This window comes from Erigeron canadensis, chromosome 8 (assembly GCF_010389155.1).
Source record: "Erigeron canadensis isolate Cc75 chromosome 8, C_canadensis_v1, whole genome shotgun sequence".
In the NCBI taxonomy this organism is placed as follows: Eukaryota; Viridiplantae; Streptophyta; class Magnoliopsida; order Asterales; family Asteraceae; genus Erigeron; species Erigeron canadensis.
In genome coordinates, this window is record NC_057768.1 from 49,305,501 (window position 1) to 49,327,457 (window position 21,957).

Consider the following 21,957-nt stretch of genomic DNA (forward strand, 5'->3'; position numbering starts at 1 on the left):
TTTGAATTGTTACAACATATGGATTCTTTGCTCCCCCTATATATGCACATAATATTCTTATAAACACGTACTCTCGGTTTTCCTAAAAGCAGTTTCTCTCGGTTTTCCTAGAAGCGCGCAGTTTAATTATCTACTACACCCGAGTTGAGGTATGTGTCCACATGCTACAAAATGGATGATTGGATGAGGGGTGATGTTTTGTTGATGGTGTACAAGATGATGATAAGGCATGGACCTAAAAAGTATATACCATTCATTTAATAAAAAGCATGTGAAAGCTGCAAACTATACAAATACCTTACCTGTTTGATAAGGTTTGCAGCACATACTTTGATCTCTCATAGTCTCAATATAGCCTCGTTTTAAAAAGTGTCATTCATTAATATGAGATTCTCCTAATGATATGCATGTATATATGCAAATACATTTTGAATTTGAAATGTGTGAGACTCATTCTTTAAAACATTGTTACTTGTTCATCATGTCACATATGTTCTCCGGCCTTGAAGCATTTAGAAACGAACCCACCCACCCAACCACATTATTATTATCAGTATTATTATTTCTAACATTTCACTATATTTGTAAGGGCAGTTATGCGTACAGTGGATGTTTATAAGGAATTTTTTTTTAATTTGTCCCCTAAAATTTGTTAAATGTACATAATGAATACCCAGGATATATATCCAAAGTTCCAAATGCTGTTGTACGTACGCATTCTAGCTATGTCATATTATTATTTGTATTGCTATGCCATTTTCAGATGACAACACTACTTTCCGAAAGAGACAAATACCATATATATATATACATATTCAAATAAGGGAGGTGCACCCCACGTCGTGACACCTTAATACTAGTAGTTATCTCTTTAATGCACTTTTTAATTATTTTAATCGTCTGGTTATTATAGTTATATTAACTAGATTTTAGACTTACTCGTATGATTAAGTTAAATTAAACATATTAAATGTCTTGAATATATAGTTTTTTCTTTTTAAATATATAATAATAATAATAATCGATATTTTTAATCTATATGCTGTCGAAAATATATGATATGATGTTGTTAGTTGGTGTTACATGATGACGTGAACATGCATTAATTACAAATGCCGTTAGTAGTAGTAAAAAAATATCACTCACTTGACTCATCTATATCTTTATACAAAAATAACCGAAATATGAGAGCACTACAAATGTACAATAACTGAACTAGCTAACCGGCACAAAAATTATGTGACAAAAACCAGACTACTCGATCGGAAGACAAGCTTCCGGTATGAAATCTAAGTCTAGTAGCTAGTCTTAATTTCTTGATAATTTGCATATCTGTTTTCTTGAATCGATTAATTAGCAAAAATATTGGATATATATATGAGGTTGATGATCGATGAATATATATATCTACATTTTGTGATGGATCAATCCATGTATTGCGACTAGGGCCATTACAAAGATGTGATCCACAAAAGGCTCGACGGTCACGCACAACACGTCTTCACCCAACACGACCCCTGAAGTAGGTGATCGCTTTCTTCTTACCTAGAACATAAAGTAAGTTATGAATATATCATAACTTTGAGAATTAATTAATGAAAACTAACTAATTAATTTGTTAACAAATAAATTAAGGCGTATTACTCACCTCAGCCGCGACTCTTTCTTGACCATCAATTATCTTGAACTCCTGCAGATTGTGAACCGATCCTTGTATTCTATGGTTCAAGCTACTTTTACTTTGTTCATCATTATTGGTACCAAATATAACGTCGTACACAGATTCTTTATTATGATTGAATAAATCGAAAGTTTTTCCAACTTTAAACCATGGTCTACTACTAGAATCTGTATCGTTATGACAATCCCAGAGCCCGAATGCAAGTAGTTTCTGCGCGCAAAATTAATCATTAATTTGGAACATAAATTAAGTACGTAATTTAGTCTCAATATTAATTACCTATATTTAAAATTGTATCTATCATATATATAGTGATCAGTAATTGCATTAATGATTAATTATAACATCATTATGCATGCATATGTGAAATACAGTAGAAATATATATACGAGCTGAGTACCTTTCTAAGTATGGTGCATACAACGCGACCCTGAAGATCCATCAAATAAACTTCACTGCTACACTTGCTATCGTAATTATCTATACGAAAAACGACTTTTCCATTTGAGTCGTAAACTGTATACCCGTTTGAGTTTAGCACAAGTGATTTCATCCATACTGTGTATGTTTCTCTTTGGCTTGAACAGAAAGATGACGAGGATGATGATGAAGATGAAAGTGTGCAATAATTAGGATGTATTTTTGCCATTTTTGGACAAAGAAATTAAAAGTTCAATTCAGTATGCATGTATTATATATGTGTATGCGCATCAAGTTGCACTTTTATCCATTTATATATAACTTCCAAATAACTCTTCGTGATAGGCTCCACTCCATCTTCTACAATAACATTAAAACTTTTATAAAATATTAACACTTTTTTTCATTATAATAAAAGTAACCGTTAAATATTTTAAGTTGTTTATCTAGTTAAAAAAGTTCACATATAAACATATATAATATTAAGTTTATCTTTTGTTTTTATGTAAACGAATTTGTTTACGTGTATATATATATATATATTTATATATAGTTTCCTTATTTTGAGAACCATTTTTTTTAAAAAAAGCCATGAGAACTCTTAAATAATATATTTGTTCACATGTTTTTTTTGTCATTCACATGTGAAAGGATATAAAAAAGTATGTTGTAGAAGAAATTTTTTTAAAAAACCTTTAATATAGTATTTTATGAACTTGTGAATGAATATGCTCACATTTTAGTTCACATATTAACAAATGGATATATGTAATGTTATATACATATCATTATTCGCATATAAAGTTATAAACATATCAAGTTATAACTTGCAGCCCATCGCACCTAAGATGGAAGATTAAGGATGTGTCTCGTAATTGACATGCTTTCACACAAAGAAATTCATGTAATAACTTGAGTTTATTGTGGATGATTATCACATGAACTTCCCATATATTTTAATTATGTTCTATTTTGGGCAAAGTAAATACATTAGACTATATATATATATATATATATATATATAATTTGAAAGATGAATTTCGCTTAAAAATTTGTGTCGCGATTTGACAACAAAAAGTCTAGTATACGTTGTCTTAACTGGGTCCGCGCTAGAGAGCTCCCTCGAAGTAGAAATGCTTATTTCAAATACCCAATGGGGAGAAAACCTTCTACTAATCCGCCCGAAGACACGACGGTTAATAGAGGTAAACCTTGCCCCTTTAGAATTGAACTTAGGTATACCCAAGCCAAGCACTTATAGAAAGACTACCTATATCTTAAAGTTGATGGAATGGATATTCAAACTTGCGACCTATAGGTCACTAGGGGAATTCCAAACCACTCCACCAACTCATGGATCATTTGGTTGCCAATGGGACCCATGCGTGTCATTGCTTTGGGGGCTTGCAAACTGTTTAATTAAGTTGAGTGACTGAAATCAGAATATTAAGTAAGATGCCGTACTATATTTTTGGCACTGATTTTTTATCCACGGAAACCTTGAGATTTGAGAACAATTAGATTGTTATACCACATACTATATTTATTGTTTGATTTTGATTTGAAGCTTATCCCCCCAAACATATCAGTTGTTTCGGTACTACCATATATAGCTTGAAGACATTTTCAAATGAATCATCATTTGATGATTCTAAGGATACCAAGTTATAAATTTTTAAATAAGATAATAAGATTTGAATCTTCAGAACAATTATTGCAGTATTTTGGGTTGCTGGCTAATTTGTATCCGCGTTTCGTTGTGAAACTTCTTCAAAGTCAAAGAATTTGATGATGATATAAATTAAAGGTAGAAAAAACTTAAGAATAAAGGATTTATTCGGTAACAAAAATGTGTTTGAGATTTAAAGAATTATTTATAATCAAAAAAAGAGAGAGAGAGATCGATAAACTAAAGTTAGTTCGAAAAATATGACACTGTAAACAATATCTATTAGAAGGGGGTAAGGATTCTCAACTTAACTAGTTAAGTTGGAAAAATCTAAACTCTTATATTAAAATTAAAGGTCAAGATTTAAAATTTAACTTTAAATCTTGATTTTTGATTTTCATCAAATAAATGAGATTCTTTTAACTTGACCCTCAAGTTAATTTCAACTTGACAGGATCTTCATCAATTAGAAGCTTAAAAAGGTAAAGGGTAAAAGTTAATTCTATTCAAGTTACTTGAGGATGGCAATCTAGCTTTGTTTGACTAATATGTAGTAGACTAGCTTAGCCAGGTTTTTTGCTCGTGATCGATTTCAATTGTTTCTGTAACCATCATGTTTAATCTGATCTTTTGTTTCAAAAACAAAATTGCTAATTAGAATTTAAAAGTAAAAACTATTCAACGAGATGGTCCTAACTCCTAAGAGAAAATAACACGATACCCGCGTGTTATGACAGATCGACAATTTTTAAGGCTTAATTTTAATTCCGTGCCACTGAAAATAATATAGTTGTAGGTTCATTTTGAATTTAGAAGCATTGATGATAGACCATGAATTATGGATTAAATTTTAAAGGTAGAAACGTAATATCATATCATCATAATTAATATTGGAGGGGGATAATTAATAGAATTGATATAAGACGAGACAGTTTTGAGTTGATTTAAATGAATTTTTTGATGAAGTAGATGTTTTTGATGAGTCCATGGCTTTGCAAAAACTGATAAACGCGACTTTTTGGAACCTAGGCTCATGATAAGTATTTCTTTTAGGACCCGCCGATGTGAGGACCCGATTTCCCGAATTCTGGTCATGGGTTCGTCAAATATTATTTCTACCTAATGACTTTTATCTCCCGGGTTTTTAAAACATGATTCGTAAAATGCCTGTTTACAATCGGGTTTCCCAAACTCGGGTCTATTATTTTTGCAACACCATTTCTCACTCTATTTATGAAAGCTTGTTTATAATAATACCTATTGCGCCAAAAACATTATAAAAAATTCTTCTCAAAAGAAATCGGTATTAACTATAAAATATTGTCTCATGAAATAAAAACCTCATAATAAATAATATAAACACTTTATAATACGTAAAAAGTTTTTTGATAGTGTTTTACTAGAACTATGCAATATACACGAGATGTGTAAACCATTTTCAAAGTAAGTTGACTTGTTTAATACGTATGTAAATTTAAATATAGAAAATATAAATAAAATCAAATTAAAAGAATTTAATTATAAAAAATTGTACGTATATATTGTATTTCATTATTGTTCCCATTGTTTGTAATATATTTTAAAACAATATTTGTTTATAACTTTTTATCTGACATTGGTAGTTTATCATCACCTTCAAATATCTTTTAATTAGTTTAACTCGAGATATCCCAACGTACAATTGTGTTTACTTAAAAACTGGGCATGTAACTACAAACCAGTTTTTGATATACAGTAAATTATAATTTACATGAGTACTGTACCATTTATTTCGTATTCAAAACAATGTATCACATATATATATATATATATATATATATATATGTGGTAGGTTAAAATAATTGTACTAAAATATTTAAAAATAGTTTTACACATATTAGAATATTTGATATTTCCGATTTATATACACAATGAAAATATAAGTATACATATAGTTTTAATAATTTATGAAATTATAAATAGTATATTGAAAATTATAAATAAATTGATTGTGAAAATCTAAAGCAAAGTTATCAAGTTGATAACTACAAAATGTTATAATTAAAAATTAAAGTATTCGGTAGGGCTAAAACGTGTAAATTATTGATATAAAATAAAGAATATATAAATTAATGACACTTATTCTACAATAATTATTATAAATATTAATATAATAATCTTTTTAGATAATAATTATTAGGAGTTTTAATATATATTTAGATTAATGATGATATCATCAATGTTCAATTTTAAAGATTAGTGAGATATCATTAAGGTTATTTAAGTTGTATTTTACTATATATGAAAATCAGTCGATCATTTTGTAAATACTTATCATACATATAACATCATGGTTGCAAAAGATGTTATGCTTTCCAAGGCCAATGGATTATGGACTTGGGAGTATTACTTTAGAGTACTTCCCAAGTGCCCCCGCTTAACATATGTGGTCGACTCACAATATAGCACTTCAATCAATCTTCGACTCTTGAGTACTCGTCGAGTATTTCCAACCTATATGTCAGTGTTTATGATCATTCTCTATTGTGTATCTATACGAGTAAAGATTACTACAAACAATTTACAATATACAATACAATTAAATGTAGGAAAATGATTGATTCTTTTAACAAATGATCTAAAAATACTCGAAATCATAAGATCATGTCAAATGGAAAAATCAAGAGAGAAAATTAAAAAAAAGAATAAATGAATTACACTTATCATAGTCTAAGGTTTTTAAAAGGACTTTTAGGCTTTTTTTTTTTTTTTTTCTTAAGAGAATTAATCATTCCTCTCAAATGCATAAAAACCTGAAAATTAAATAAGATATATCACATGCAAATGAACTAAGTTTCTGTCACTACACCAATTTTCTATTTATTGATACTTCCACTAAAGACACAGTTTAATACATCCTACTAAAAGTGTCTTTCCATGCCCTACTTCAAGTGACTTTTCATGCAACACTTTAGTCACCAACCTTAAACAATGCCAAGTTGGCTATTTATCTTTTTACTGCTAAATAAACACTTGCCAAACATTTTGGTTTTCAAAAGTTGCATGAACTTAATTTATGACGCTTGCTACCACTTAGCCTCGTTGAGCGGAAGAAAACTTATTATAAATATACCATTCACATATTTAGGGTTAAATGATGTATGTTGTAAATAGTTTTAATCAAAAGTACTAACATAGGTATATATTGAGTGAAGATATTATATATTCAAATTAAGTTTAAAGTTATTTTTTAAAATATAAAAAGTCAAATGCTTTACAATATATATATATATGCAATAAATTGTTTGGAAAAGTATATATCCACCATTGTCTACACATCAAAGTGACCTACTGACTTTTATCTTAATTTACTTGGGTAGTGTGTTCGTGCGTACGTGTTTGAAATTAGGTTGTTTACCGAAAAAATCATATATATATATATATATATAACTAAAAGATAAAATGGTTTGTTGTTTGATTAATGTATTGGGAGAAGATTGGAAGAGCATGAGTTGGTACTTGGTAGCACAAATACATCTTCCTATCTTAATATAAAGTTAAATAAAGTGACGAAGTTCCAAACTTATATAATACAGTTCTTCATATTATTGACTAAATTACACGGATGGTCCTTATTGTTTTGTCAGATTTCATTTATAGTTAATTATTTATATTTGCCTCCACTAGTTCTAATTTTTAGATTTGGCTTCATTGGTAGTCCAATTTCTTTTCTTTTTTTTTAACAAGGCAATGTGTTATAGTTCTGAAATCGGAAATCGGTTTTCAGTTTACGTTTGATTTTGGTTTTTGGTCTTGGCTCACTTCTGTCAAGAATCCGATATCATTTGTGTTAAAAGATACGGTACAAAACTATCGGTGCAAGTTTGTTGTGGTGAAACCGTGAAAGCACGGAACATCCCCCCATGTGCTTAATGATTGTCATCTAACACACGCTAAAAATTGGATCATTAATGAAGCTGAAGCAGAAGCCCAAGCCAAATCCAAATATAAAAGGTTAGGAATGATTATTGAAATCAGGCCAAATCATAGAAAGTTAGAAACCACATGTATAATTTACTCCCAATGTCTCTTAATGGGTTACTTTATGAAGGAAAAAGAAGAATAGAGATATATGAATATTCATAAAAAGAAGAATAGAGATATATGAATAGAATAGATTGATTTTTTCAAATCTTTTAAAAATGATACAATTCATTTTACACTAATAATAATAAGCTCAAAACATATTTTTGTCATGTGCAACAAATTTTGCTTTGAGCAAGTTCAAATTTTCGCCTGATTTACCAAGAAATATTTTGGTTGCTTTTGGCGGATTGCTCAGGTCGGAGTAAAGTGTCATTGGACGTCCAACAAGCAGTCTCACGATCGGACATGAGTGTCCAGAAGTTATCATTGTATACTCCCGCGAGAACATATAAATATGTTAAGGTTCAGAGTTTAATATTATCTCATTTTAAATATTCAAGTCTAACTTTTTGGGTATGTAAATGTTCTATTTGATTTATTTAATTTTTATCTTATCATTTTACCTTCTTTTTATCCATCCCATTTCTTAAAAAAAAACCTCAAAAACATAGTATATTTTAAAATCCTTTCTTTTCTATCATATATTGATATATTTTTAATTAGCACATAGCCACATACATTATACATGTGTATGTTTGTTTTTTCTTTTGTCTGAGTAGGCAACGTGCGTTGAATTGGTGATACTCCCACATCCAGTTTGAATTGTTCTCTCTTTTTGGACCAAAGCCATATCAAAAATATTGACTATAAGTTTTCTTTATATTATTATCATTATTAGTGCTATTCTTATCTTTTATTTTTATATTAATTGTTCCCCAATGAACTTGAGGTCATTGCTACTCTATCATTGCCTAAAACATATGGCATATTCATTGCATTCTATATCCTTAAGATATAGTTTATTTTTAATGTTAAAGTATAAGTGAGTAATTTTTTCAACATAAATATGATAATGTAATACTATGTGATACAGTCATTTATGGTTATTAAAAAGTACTAGAAAACAAGCACTTTACATAAACTTGTTTGTCGGCTTTGACTTAGAAAGATACCTAACTTAGGACTTAAAAATGAAATTTTAGTTATTGTCAGTTTATTTCTAATTAAAGAACTATGATGTCAAGCCAATCCAATGCTATACATTGTGTTTAGCCCGCAAATAGAAAAACAAAGGATATTTATATTGTTTATTGACTAAGCAGACAATTTTTTCATTCATTCTAGAAAACTTATAAGTTATACGGTTATATACCTCATTCAGTCATTCTTATGTCCTCTTTCATTAGAAAACTTAAACCATATTTTGGGCCGCTTGAATGTTGTTTCTGCTGAGCCCATATTACCTGTGGGCTCCCGGATGTCAAGTGGCATTCCGAGTTTTCGTTTTTGATAATTTGTTGGTCACTCGTTACAAAGTTTAGGTTGACAAATTTATTTATACTCTCTCTCCGATTTCCTAAAATTGTTTTTCTGCTTATTTGATCATGAATTAAAATTTATTTATATCAAAACTAATATTCTATATCGGAGGAAAAAGCATGCATAGCGCTAGGGTAACACAAACGAATTCGGCATAATATCGTAGTATCAATATATCATGATATTGGTTCAAAAGAATAATGTTATATTGAATGTATGAGATCAAGAAAGATAAATAATGAATTATAGATGTCAAATGTTTGTAGAAAGTAACATTGGAATAATGTACCTGACAGATGTAGAAAATGATATTCAAATCTGAGTGGAATATCCCAAATTCAAATATCTTATTAGTAGGTCATCAATCCGCATTAGAAATGATATGATTGAGTGTTCCATTTTTTTTTTTAAAAAGGTTTACCTATAATTTTGAAATTAAAAAACTAAGATATTGTGACCAGATATCATATTACTTTACGCTAGCTCTTATGACTAAAACTCTACAAGTAAACATTTTGGAATGGTTAGAAAAATGACTGGAAATAGTTACGAAATAATTCAAATTGAGAATTGATATTAGTACCAAATTATTTGATTATTTTACAATATCTGTGCAGTTAACAGTCTGTAATGATACTTGTACATAATGGTAAAAAAATTAAAAAGAGTGATCCAAATATCATCCCCTATTCAGATTAGGCTACGTACATCTAGATCAATGTTTCTTGTAAGACTCATAATAACATGAACATGAAAAAAAATCCTTTTACCTATTTAACTTCTTTATTTTATTTATTATATATTTGGAATTGAGTTGAATTATTTATTTTTATGGTTATTATATTACCATCTCATTTAAGCGCTAAGTGCTAAGTTAATTAAAGTTATACGTGGTACTTAAAAATTAGTACTTATAATGGTAAAACTATTCGAAAATATAACTAAAGTTTTCATGACTACAAACATGGTCTTTTCATAATCATAAAATTAATATGGATATGAATATGGTGGTAATAATAATATATCAAAAAATCTAAACTTTTAACTAAAACCAACAGAAAATCAACCACTCCTAACAACTCTTCCCTTCACTACAAGTTGAAGATGACCTTTCAATTTTTTTAAGTTCTCCTGCTTTCTCTTGAATGAACGTAAAAATATAAATACAAGAAACAACTCATTATGCAAACTCTCTAAAATTCATTTACTAAACAAGGAAACATTTATCCGTTTAACGAGAATGAATGAAAATAGCAATGAAATTAAAAAACCATCTTAAATGGACCTAGTACTGTATCTTCAATTCACGGCTATGAGTATGGAAGTTGATATATAGTGTCATTTTTATAAACCAAAATACTTAAATAATATCTTTTGTTTTAGGGGTTTGTTAAATACAACCTTTAGGCCTGTTTTTAAGGTGCATAAACTTTTAATATGAATGGTACAAATTTTTTTATGCACGTTAAATACAGCCTTAGCATTTCACTTTGTTTTATAAACCAAAACACTCAAACAAATAAAGTAACTGACTTAATTTATAGGCGAGTATTTGCTATGTCTACAGTCTATATATACTCTATAGTGTGTCAAGTACGTTATGATTAATTTATCATAACTGTTTTTTTTTTTTTTTTTTTTAATTTTAATTTTTCTAATGTATCCACTCGATGTGAGAGTTTGACCAAACTTTTATTTACATTTTATTTTACAATAATAATAAGTGGACGGGAAGTGTTTGTTAGTGGGGATTGCCGATTTTGTGTTATTTATTTAACATGCGCCCTTGGAATATATACACATGACTTCGATTGGAAAGCGACTTTCAAATTTAAAGAGGTTTTTATATTTTGCCTACTAATTTCTACGAACCACAGTTTCTCACACTCCATGGGTTATTTTTTAACGGCCACATCTCATGTGTTATTTATATATTCTAATTTCTAATGTCTAGTTGTAGGAATGATATTTCAAAATCAAAAGTAAAAAAAAAGTATTACTAATTTCTTTTTCGCTATGGTGTACGTGTGTTTAGACTTTAATCATATATATCAACATTAGGTACTAGATCGTTCCAAGAAAAAAAATTACGTACTAGTCTAGTTGGTCATCTTTACATCAGGTAACAAATTTCTTTCTTAACGTAATAAACTAACAATTACAATTTTACAAGTGTGTCTGTCTCTACTTTGTGAAGAAAAGAAAATCAAATGAAAGAGAAATATATTTGGTAGGGATGTGTGTGGTCTGGTTTGGTTTTTTTTTTTATTTAAAATTTCAACCAAACCAATGTAAACGGTTTGACATTTTTTCAAACCAATCCGTCTAAATTGTTATGTCAAACCAAACCAACCAAAACCAATTAACCGGTTTGATTTGATCCGGTTAAACAGTTATCATACTTTTGACGTTTATATATAAAAGCTTTTAGTAATACTAAATTGCAAAAAATTTCACTTATACTTAAAATGAAACACAAAGTATTTCGAAAAATATAAATAATATAATATTAATTAGTTTGGTGATTTAGGAATCGTATCTTTGAAAATTTTAAATCTAGAATTTGAATATGTTCAACTTTATACCAACTAATAATTTGTTATTTATAATTTATAATATTGAATATTAATATATACATGTATATATAATAATAATACTAATAATAATAATAAACAAAATATTGATATAATTAAATGGTTCGGTTTGGTTAAACCGGTTTGATAAAAGTCTAAAACCACAAACCAAACCATAAGAGCGGTTTATTAAAAAGACAAATCAATAGTTTAAGTTTTTGATTTTAAACCGACCAATCCGTCCAATTACTTTGGTTTAAACGATTTAGCCGGTTTAGACCAAACAATGCACATCCTAATATTTGGTGTAAATTAGGTGTCAAAAATAGAAAATATAAAATTGAAAGAGAGGTATCATAATTTTTTTTAATAATTTACAAAATTAAATATAAGTTATATCTACTAATTTGGAAAACGTACCATGAAAATGATTAGTACATTATTATCTTCTAAATATTTAACCTGATTCACTAATTTATAAACCTAATGATTTTGATAAAGTCCAGCTGTAGAAATGTAAAAGTTATTAAAAGACAATTATAACCTTTAAATAAAGGTTCTGAAAATAAAGATTTCTAAAAAACCGCCAATCAATTAACTTTTTTTAATCATGAAATAAAATGACAGAAATCAAACATTCCAACTTTACAAAATTCATTCATTCTGTGTATACACATTTTTTTTTTCTAGAAACCATTATTACTTACCAAATCTCTCTTAAAGTTCAAGTTTTATCCAAGTGGGTATTGCTTTAATCTATTTAATCCCACTTTTTAACCACGTTTTTTACTGATTTGATTAAGTCGGTTGCTGTTAAAACATATTAAAGATTAAGCTTTTTTGTTCTTGATTGTTTTGTATATGTTACAAAAGATTATTACTTTCAAGATTATTTTTCAATAATCTTTTTGGATTTTTCTGGGTTTTATTGGGGAATGCTTATTCGATGTTTTAGAGAAGAGAAAATGAAAAGATTGATTATATTTCAACTTCTATGTGTTACTTTTGGCCTTCTTCTTGATTCTAGTTGTGCTGCTCTGCCAAAAGAAGGTATGCATTAATTTATTATTTTTATTATATTATAGATTATTATGAATGGTTGTAGAAGTTATTTCTAATATTAACTGCCCAGTGTTTAGACCTAAACAGAGAAAACTATTTCCGTTAATATTATGATCAATGTGGTTGTTTATTTTATATATCTTGTTTGGTGTAAGATTTTGATATTTGTAGGATTTAGCAAGAAATCCATTAATAAATGAATGACATTTATTGAGTATATATTTTTTTGCAGTTCATGCTCTTACACTGTTCAAACAAGGTATATTTGATGACCCATTATTGGTTCTATCAAATTGGAATGCCCTAGATTCAAATCCTTGTAATTGGTTTGGTATCGTTTGCTCTGATGATCATGTTAGAAAAATGTAAGGCATTTTTCTTTTTTCTTTTTTTTTTTTTCCATTCATATCTGTGTATTTATATGTATATATGATCTATATATGTAGGGTTGCTTTAAATGTTCATCCTTGTGCAGGACTCATGAGTCAAAAAGTTCTTTAAATGTTCATCCTTGTGCAGGACTCATGAGTCAAAAAGTTCTTCTTTTCCAGTAGTTTTTTTCACATAATTTGTTTTTTCGAAATTATTTTTGTGTGTGCAGTAACATTACTGGCTGTTCCATAAAGGGGTTCATAGCCGAAGAATTGTCTCAGCTCACATCCTTGCGTGAACTGTACGTTTGTACTCTGCAATTTAACTCACCTCAAGAACATATTTAAAAGATCATAATTCACATCACAATATGGCCATACTTGCAGGATTTTACATGAGAATAATCTCATGGGCTCAATACCTAAAGAACTTGGACTACTAAAGCACCTAAAAATCTTAGATTTGGGGAAGAACCAGCTATCTGGACCGATACCACATGAACTTGGCGATCTTGCTAGCATTGTTAGGATGTAAGTCTATTTTGTTGCTCGTACTTTATATTCGAATGAAGCAAACAACATGTTTGTCCTAAGTCTGAAGCTATTTTATAATTGTCAGAAACCTACAATCGAATGGATTGACTGGGAATTTGCCTTCAGAGCTTGGGAATCTTAAGTACCTTCAAGAACTTCGGTTGGATAGGAATAAACTGCAAGGTCCGGTTCCGGGTGCTAATGTTACAGATTTGGCTAGTACAGTGAAAGGAATGTAAGTTAAAGAGTTTCTCAGTAGTTTATTTATATGGATATGTTGGGGAGATGTCATTGTAACTGCGTACACGTGTCTTAATATTTTGATTTTGTTGATCCAGGAATGCCTCAAATGCGAATGTGTTAGGTTTTTGTCGTGCATCTCCTTTAAAAGTTGCGGATTTTTCTTTCAACTTCCTAGTAGGGAGTATACCTAAATGCTTGGAATATCTTCCGAGGTACCTTTCATTCTTCATATTTTCAGTGTATTGTGTGTATAAGCGGCAAAATGGGAAAAGGGGCGTAATTTATATTTGACCATAACACTTTTTTGGGATTCTTTTATATCCTTTACAAAAGTTATACACTTGTACTGTAATATGTTGTGATATGATCTTTTTATGTAAAATGATTGAATAGGTTGTAAGGATTAAAAATATAATTTAAGCGAAATCTTGACCTGTTGACTAGTACGACCCATTTCATACACATCCTTCTGGAGCTACTCCTTGTGGGGTGGCCAATGGCTGGTGCCAAAAAGGAACTCGTCATCAAGGGTATCCCTGCCAATATATACCTTTTGGAAGATACACCTCCTAAATTGAAAACTATTTTTTTTCTTTTCATTATGATGCATTATTTCCATAGTAGTATAATTGTTAAGTTAAATGATTATATAGTTTCTATGCATTGAATTACATTTGGAGACTGCCAACACATTGCTTTTAAGCTTTATTATATTTATACCCTTTTAATCAGTTAACAGCTAGGGACAGACTACAAATTGAATCAGTCAGAGCACAAATAAATGGGTCGAAATTTTCGCTTGCAATTCTGTGTTAATGCTCTAATTTCCTTCATTCTTCTCTTACAGCACCAGCTTTCAGGGAAACTGCATAAAGTACAAAAATATCACACCACGGGCCCCTGAACTATGCGGTATTTATTAGTAATGAACAGACGGATTTATTGCGATGTGATACAAAGAGATGACTCTCGGAATTAATACAGGTCATTTTTCTGAATGTAGGTAAAGCCGCACCAGCTAATAAACCCCTAGTTACGGGAGATGTTAATCAGCGTCCCGCTGAAGATAAACTAGAGGCCCATCATTCTTCAAAACCTGCATGGATTACTTCTATAGAAGTAGTGACTGGAGTGATGGTGGGCGCGTTCTTCCTTATTGCCCTTTTCACAGCCGCTCGTAGATATAAAGGCAAACAACCAATTATTATTCCTTGGAAGAAATCCACAACTGAAAAAGACCATATGGAGATCGTTATCGGTGAGGAAACTTCCTTTTTTATCAAGACATTTATTGTTTGATGTTTGCATACAATTTTTTGTTCAATTTTATCATCTTGTGGGTATGCAGATACCGGTATGCTAAAGGATGTGACAAGATACAGTCGACAAGAACTTGAAGTTGCCTGTGAAGGTTTTAGCAATATAATTGGGTCGTCATCAGATAGTGTAATTTACAAAGGTAACATGAAAGGTGGGCCTGAAATTGCGGTCATTACCCTTTGCAACCAGGAAGAACACTGGACGAGCCATCTTGAGTTACAATTTCAAAAGGAGGTAATGTGAAGCCTTAAAATCTAAAAATTATTATTTTATAGGTTTTTAGAATCCTGTCTTTTAACTCAACTTTTGTTTTGTGCTGATCAGGTTGCGGATTTGGCAAGGCTAAATCATGAAAACACAGGGAAATTGCTGGGATATTGTATTGAAGGGATTCCATTTACAAGGATGTTAGTTTTTGAGTATGCATCAAATGGGACATTGTCTGAGCACCTTCATTGTAAGTCTTAAAGTTCATCCAAACTCTATTTCTAGTGCGCACCTAACCTCCTGAATCATTATATCCAATGATGTATATGGTTATTGTAAATTATTTCTATGTAATCATAGTTAATACATTAATTATTTACCAAAAAAGGGAATAAAAAATACTGGCAAAATGCATGACTCAACCCAACCGCAGCCCATTTTACCAGTACCAAAATGACTGCTTTCGACCCCACTTGTTTTGTCCTACTAGGTTATTACCCACTCCACCCTCGTACCCTACTAATCTACCTTGCCACCTCTAGCTTCATGGTTTAGATTTTAGAGTTTGTTATAAAGATTTATTTTTGAATGTTTTCTGTTGTATCGTAGATGAAGAAGGGTGTCAGTTAAGTTGGACTCGAAGGATGATGATTATTATGGGAATTGCAAAAGGTCTGAAGTATATGCATACTGAAATTGAGCCGCCGTTTACAGTATCTGAGTTAAACTCTAGTGCGGTGTACCTTACAGAGGATTTTTCACCAAAGGTACCACCTTTATACATTTCCTTCCACTAAAGTTCTGCAATGGTAGTTAACCATGTTAATCAGTTGTATATACTTGGTCTATGTAGCTAGTTGATTTTGAAAGCTGGAAAACTATTCTTACTCGATCAGAGAACAGCTCTACTTCTATTAGCAATGAAGGTGCCGAGTGTGTTCAACCAAGTTCACTACAATCATGCCATTTGGATATCCAGGGCAACATTTATGCGTTTGGTGTTCTTTTGTTGGAAATCATCAGTGGACGGCCTCCAATCTGCAAAGACAAGGGATTTATTGTAGACTGGGTAAGATCATATTAGTGAGTAATAGGTCAAAATGGGCAGGGCAGGGCAGGGCATGGCTGGGCTGGGCACGTTTTTTGGCAAATATAATTACTTCCATTATAAATGATTTGAGTTTTAAAAAAAATTCAAATCATACTTTGGGTCACTTTTAACACATGTGACCCATTTGACCCTTATCTAGATTCTAGACCATAACCGAAATCAACCCAGTAAATGCGTCTAAATTGCCATCTCTGTTAGTGAGGGAATGTTCTCTTTTAGTAATTGGCCTTTAAGATTTTATTTTTGATACAATGAACTGATATGTAACTTTATTGATATCATCAGGCTATAGATTATCTTGAAGAGCCTGACAAGATAGCTTCAGTTGTAGATCCTGCATTGAAACATTTCAGAGATGAAGATCTTGAAGCAATACGTGAGGTTGTCACTATTTGCATTCAAATAAGGCCTAAAGATACCATAACCATGCAAGAGTTGTGCTCAATGTTGGAAAGCAAACTCGACACCACAGGATCATCAGAGCTCAAGGCTTCATCATTAGCATGGGCAGAGGAGCTTGCGCTTTCGTCGTGACCCAGGTGTAGGATATCAGATCATATGTAGTAAATTTTTGACGATCAACCATCTTTTTAAGCATTGGATTAGAGATCTTGATCTTTTGATGAGTTTATGTAAATTTGGCCTAGTAAAAGAGTATAGGGAAGAGGTTATAATGTGTTCATGACCAATTTTGGGTAGCTGACATAAATGGGTTTAATTCATTTCATACATTCTTGGGTAGTTGCAACAATCTATAGGAATTCATTTGTCAAATCGGTGTAGTTTTTAGTAAAAATATTGATTTAACAAATTGGTGATAATACTGTGGCTGCAGTGATTGTTTCTTCAAAAATGTTAAACTAGCAACTCCCCATGCTTCCGGTGTTATCCCAGTAAAGTTAGAGAAGTACTGCTTTTCTTATATATTTTGGAATGAAGATTATAGCGATCAAAGATCAAAATATGTACAAGCACTACTAGAACGTGTCATATGCAAAGCCAAAAGGCCGGCCCTAGTTGTTGGGGTAACCAAGCATCCATCACACTGATTAGGCAGTGGGAATGGGGCTCGGTTAAGGGCCGGCGCCGAGTACCCCGATACGGTAACACCGCCGCGACCTATCTGTTGAAGGGACCGGTGATAGGATTTCAGTGAGTTTCACCGAGGAGGCGAGGGGAGACAGAGAGAGATGGAAGTGAGGGGGCCACCAACGGTCGTTCCTTTTTACCCTTCCAGATCTTTTTGATAGTGTTTTTTTTTTTTTAATTGAAATAAGCTAAGGATTAAGAACACATTTTCTGGCCATCGGCGAGTCTTCACAGGAAGAAGGCAATGAAATTGGAAGTTGTTTTAGAATTTATGGTTATAGTCCCTGAAGTATCTTGTAGTATGCAGAAACTATTTCACAAAATTTAAACTCTTTTTTTTTAACCCCTGTGCTTTTGTGTTTAAATCAAAACTTTACCCCAAATTTAATATATCTTTTGTTAACTAATGAACAACCATATGTTTTGTATCTTTAACTTTATATACTTTGTTACGAGTATTAAGTTTTTATTGATTATTTGGTGATGTGTCAAATTTGGTGAAGTTCACCACCAATATTGGTGACCCCAGCAAGTGGATCGAAACTAGTACGTATTCAAAATATGTGTGGATGAAAATATTACTCCAGATAAGAGGCAAGAGGTTGGATTCTTCTAAATTCCAGCCACTTGATTCACATAATTAAGCCAGCCAATCCAAATGGAAGAGAAAAGGTCTATAACTAACTAACTAATAATTCAAAATTTCTTTGAACCCGTGCATCCATGGATCTCAATTTTAGAAGTTGGTTTCAGATGTGCAGTGGTCACAGGAGGAAACAAGGGGATTGGATTGGAAATTAATATGTAAACAACTTGCTTTAAAGGGGATTCAAGTCATATTAACAGCTAGAAACGAGAGTCGTGGGGTTGAAGCTGTGAAAAAACTCGATGAATCTGGCTTTCCAAATGTTGTTTTTCATCAGCTTGACATCAATGATCCAACTAGTATAGCACGTACATTTGGCCATGTTCATTGAAACACACTTCAACACACTCGATATCTTGGTAACTAGTACAATCATATATAGGCTTGGTTTAATTAAGGGACACAGACCCAAACCGTTTTAAGTTCTTAATAATTAATTAAGCTAAAAACCAACTCTTCTAAATTACGTATAATTTATCTAACTAAGCGCAGTCGGCAGGCATGATGCTTGTGGTTTTCTTATTTCAGCCAATCAATTAAAAAGCAGATAATGTAAATCTTGTATTGGATCAGGTCAACAATGCAGCAGAGATGGGAGTTGTATATGTGGATGAAAAAAAATTCAAAGATGGAGGAGGATATGTAAGTACTAATTTCTCAGATACATACATACTTAGAGCTGATCATATATAGCCCTGTATATTATGACACTTGGTCTTTGGTTAATTTGTACTACTGCTACTTTTTTAAGTTAACACAAGTAATCGTTGCGTAAGATTATTCAATAACAATTAGGACCCATCTCTTTTTCATGTTAGATTTGGGACAACTAGTTACAATGTTATCCATAATTAATAATGTAGTTTATTTAATTAAATACATCCTTGATCACTCACGGCTAACAAGCTAATAACTTGATGTGACATATATACGGTATGTATGATTTGATGATTAGGTGCAAGTGACAGATGAGAATGTGGATCATTTAACTGACATAATCAAGGAGCCTTATCACGTTGGAGAAAGTTGCCTTCAAATAAATTATTATGGAACCAAACGAGTTACAGAGGCACTCCTTCCTCTTCTCCAACCCTCCAAATCACCAAGAGTTGTCAACGTTACCTCTACTTATGGAGAACTATCTGTAAGTACCTCATTCACATTCATACCCCAAATCTAATTGAGTATAATCACCTTGTGTTGTCTTCCAGCGGTTTCACAATGACAAGTTGAAAGCAGAGCTGAATGATGTTGGCAACTTAACTGAACAAAGAATCGATGAGATTATTGAATGGTTCCTAAGAGACTTTAAGGGTGCTAAATTGCGAGAGAACGGATGGCCTCTCACTGCTTCTGCTTACAAACTTTCTAAAGCCGCACTTAATGCTTACACAAGGTTAATGGCAAAAAAGTTTCAAAACATACTTGTCAACTGCGTGCATCCCGGGTACTGTGACACAGATATGACATCTCATACGGGATTCATCACGGCAGAAGAAGGTGCTAAAGCTCCAGTAATGGCTGCTTTGTTACCCGATGATGGACCATCTGGAGTCTATTTCTACCATATGGAAATAGCTTCATTTATTTAGTTAATTAATAGATGGATCGAATGGCCTATAATTAATACCACTAAGACAATTGTGCGTGTTATATATACAGCTTATAACAATATTGGAATAACTCAGTGGATTCCTTGAAATTCTGGTCGTTTGATCGAAACGGTTTTGATTTTCCATGGCCAAAGCAACTACTCTAATGAATTGAATGTCTGTGCCTTGTGCGCGCAGATAAACCACCGTTTGTTTTATCGATCTCTAGTTATTCAACACTTGAGTAGGTAACTATGTAAGTTGTTACCGTGTCTAACCTAGTAATTTATGACGATAATAATTAGGTCGGTTCGGTTTGGTTAACTAAAGATTTCGAACCATTTTTTTCGGGTTCGGTTCGATTATGTTAACTAGAAATTTTGAACCATTCATTTCGGTTACCCGAAAAAATCAGTTTGGTTTTCGGTTAACCATTTATTAAAGCTATGCTAATATAAAGTTCAAACCCGCTTATACCTGGCCCAATTACATCCTTAACTGGTACTTTCACTAATTTGCAATTCAATCTTTTTCAAACTTTGACTAAAAGCTTATCAAGCAATGGTTTAATTAAGTTGCTATCAACTTTTCATCAAATGGCCATTGTCCTAGTTTTTTGGCTAATTCTATGCTACCAGCGGGAATTTGAGTCTCGCCGGGTTAACTAGGACTATAAAATTGTGGAATTTCTACGTGAATCAAGATCTAGAAAAGGAAGTTGTTAGGAGGATTATTAAAACAACCTTCAAAATTACATATCATTTTACAAATTATATTTAACAGAAAAAAATATAATACAAATTACATTCATACATATAAGTTGGATACGCGTATACACTCTACACATTAAATCAAAGTATGTAATAGTACTCCGTATTGTTACTTTATTGTAGAGCGGTTTAGGTCTAAAAGGATATTAGAGTAGCTTGCAGCTACATTTCAAGAGTGAAAATTATGACTTTTTTTTATCCACAACAGATGTGTAAGTGGATTTTTTTATATAAGTTAAATTATATGTATGTAATTTTTGGTTAATTGTTAGAATTTGTAATGAGCTAAGTTGATTACATATATATTTTATATATATATACACACACAAAAAATTAAAAAACAGGTCCTCTAAAAAATCAGCTCGGCCCATCGTCCACTTCGTCTCACCCCTAAACCGTCCCTGCTTTTTAAGGTTATGAAGTGATCACTTTTTGTTAATATGAAGGTCATGTGTTTTTCAATAACGTACGTAAGATACATCATGACAAATCACATACTCCACAGAGTGACTCAAAATCACTATCCGGTCTCGAAAAACTATGTTACATTGCATGTAGGATTGTTTGTGTGTGATTGACTCCCACAGTCCCACTTGTCTTAGACTGCCAAATTTGTTCTGACCATTACACTTTGTCCAAATACCTTAGGGGCAAGAGTGTAGTCGGCTTCTTTTATCGGCAAGCATCGGCTCATCGGCTACTCTATAGCACGTGTATCGGCTAGTTTTGGCAAGTTTAATCGGCTAGTTTTAACTATATATATCGGCATGTTTTGGCCGATCCTTGTTAACGTTGGGAGCGTGTACTTTGTGACCGTTTTTTTTGTTCTTGTGTCACTCGTCGGAAACCTAAAAAATAATATGGGGGTTTTCGATTTTGAGGCTTGATCTACGTTTTTCTTGGCTTCTTTTGCCGGAATACGTGTCGATAAAACTTGCTGATGCTCCTAACGTATAATATCACCCTTTCCGGTGAGATCCGAAACCCCCTTTTTAGGGTTTCCGGTCGTTGCCGGCCAAAAACGTTCACTTTTTACGGCCAAAACTTTGTTTGGCTTGTGCAAGGGCGTAGTTGGCTATGTTTACTACTTGTTGATTCGGTTTTCCGGCGATCCCTTTTTTGGGTTTCCGGTTTAATCGATATGGTTCCTATTGCTTTGGTTGGTTTGGTTTTCTGGCGAGCCCTTTCTTGGCTTCCCGGTGAACTGTTGGTGCTCCTGCATGT

At 31.8% G+C, this 21,957-nt stretch overlaps 2 protein-coding genes and 1 pseudogene across 2 annotated transcripts; 2 read left to right on the forward strand and 1 right to left on the reverse strand.

Annotated features, from left to right (window-relative positions):
- Nucleotides 1-1,407: 1,407 nt before the first annotated feature.
- Nucleotides 1,408-2,330, reverse strand: LOC122609691 (protein LURP-one-related 11-like). Its single transcript, XM_043782641.1, has 3 exons — nt 2,082-2,330; nt 1,649-1,891; nt 1,408-1,545 (listed from the first exon to the last, which is right to left on the reverse strand). Exons 1-3 carry the CDS (start codon nt 2,328-2,330, stop codon nt 1,408-1,410), a joined length of 630 nt encoding a protein of 209 aa, XP_043638576.1.
- Nucleotides 2,331-12,667: 10,337 nt separating this feature from the next.
- On the forward strand, nt 12,668-17,397 carry LOC122578472 (probable LRR receptor-like serine/threonine-protein kinase At1g63430). The gene is made up of 13 exons (XM_043750444.1): nt 12,668-12,838; nt 13,083-13,215; nt 13,452-13,523; nt 13,609-13,752; nt 13,841-13,990; nt 14,094-14,210; nt 14,846-14,910; nt 15,002-15,256; nt 15,347-15,552; nt 15,643-15,775; nt 16,135-16,292; nt 16,379-16,594; nt 16,922-17,397. The coding sequence occupies exons 1-13, from the start codon at nt 12,724-12,726 to the stop codon at nt 17,168-17,170; spliced, it is 2,013 nt and encodes a 670-aa protein (XP_043606379.1). The 5' UTR covers nt 12,668-12,723; the 3' UTR covers nt 17,171-17,397.
- An 858-nt stretch (nt 17,398-18,255) lies between these two features.
- LOC122578596 lies at nt 18,256-20,073 on the forward strand (annotated as a pseudogene).
- Nucleotides 20,074-21,957: the final 1,884 nt, after the last annotated feature.

Bases quoted from the DNA above. Each gene is read 5' to 3' on its own strand.
- LOC122609691 (XM_043782641.1), bottom strand. From the start codon at position 2,330: ATGGCAAAAATACATCCTAATTATTGCACACTTTCATCTTCATCATCA. The intron at 1,892-2,081 runs GTACTCAGCTCG...TTTTGCGCGCAG, and splicing joins TATGCACCATACTTAGAAAG to AAACTACTTGCATTCGGGCT. The intron at 1,546-1,648 runs GTGAGTAATACG...TTTATGTTCTAG, and splicing joins AAGAAAGAGTCGCGGCTGAG to GTAAGAAGAAAGCGATCACC.
- LOC122578472 (XM_043750444.1), top strand. From the start codon at position 12,724: ATGCTTATTCGATGTTTTAGAGAAGAGAAAATGAAAAGATTGATTATA. The intron at 13,216-13,451 runs GTAAGGCATTTT...TTGTGTGTGCAG, and splicing joins GATGATCATGTTAGAAAAAT to TAACATTACTGGCTGTTCCA. The intron at 14,911-15,001 runs GTATTTATTAGT...TTCTGAATGTAG, and splicing joins ACGGGCCCCTGAACTATGCG to GTAAAGCCGCACCAGCTAAT.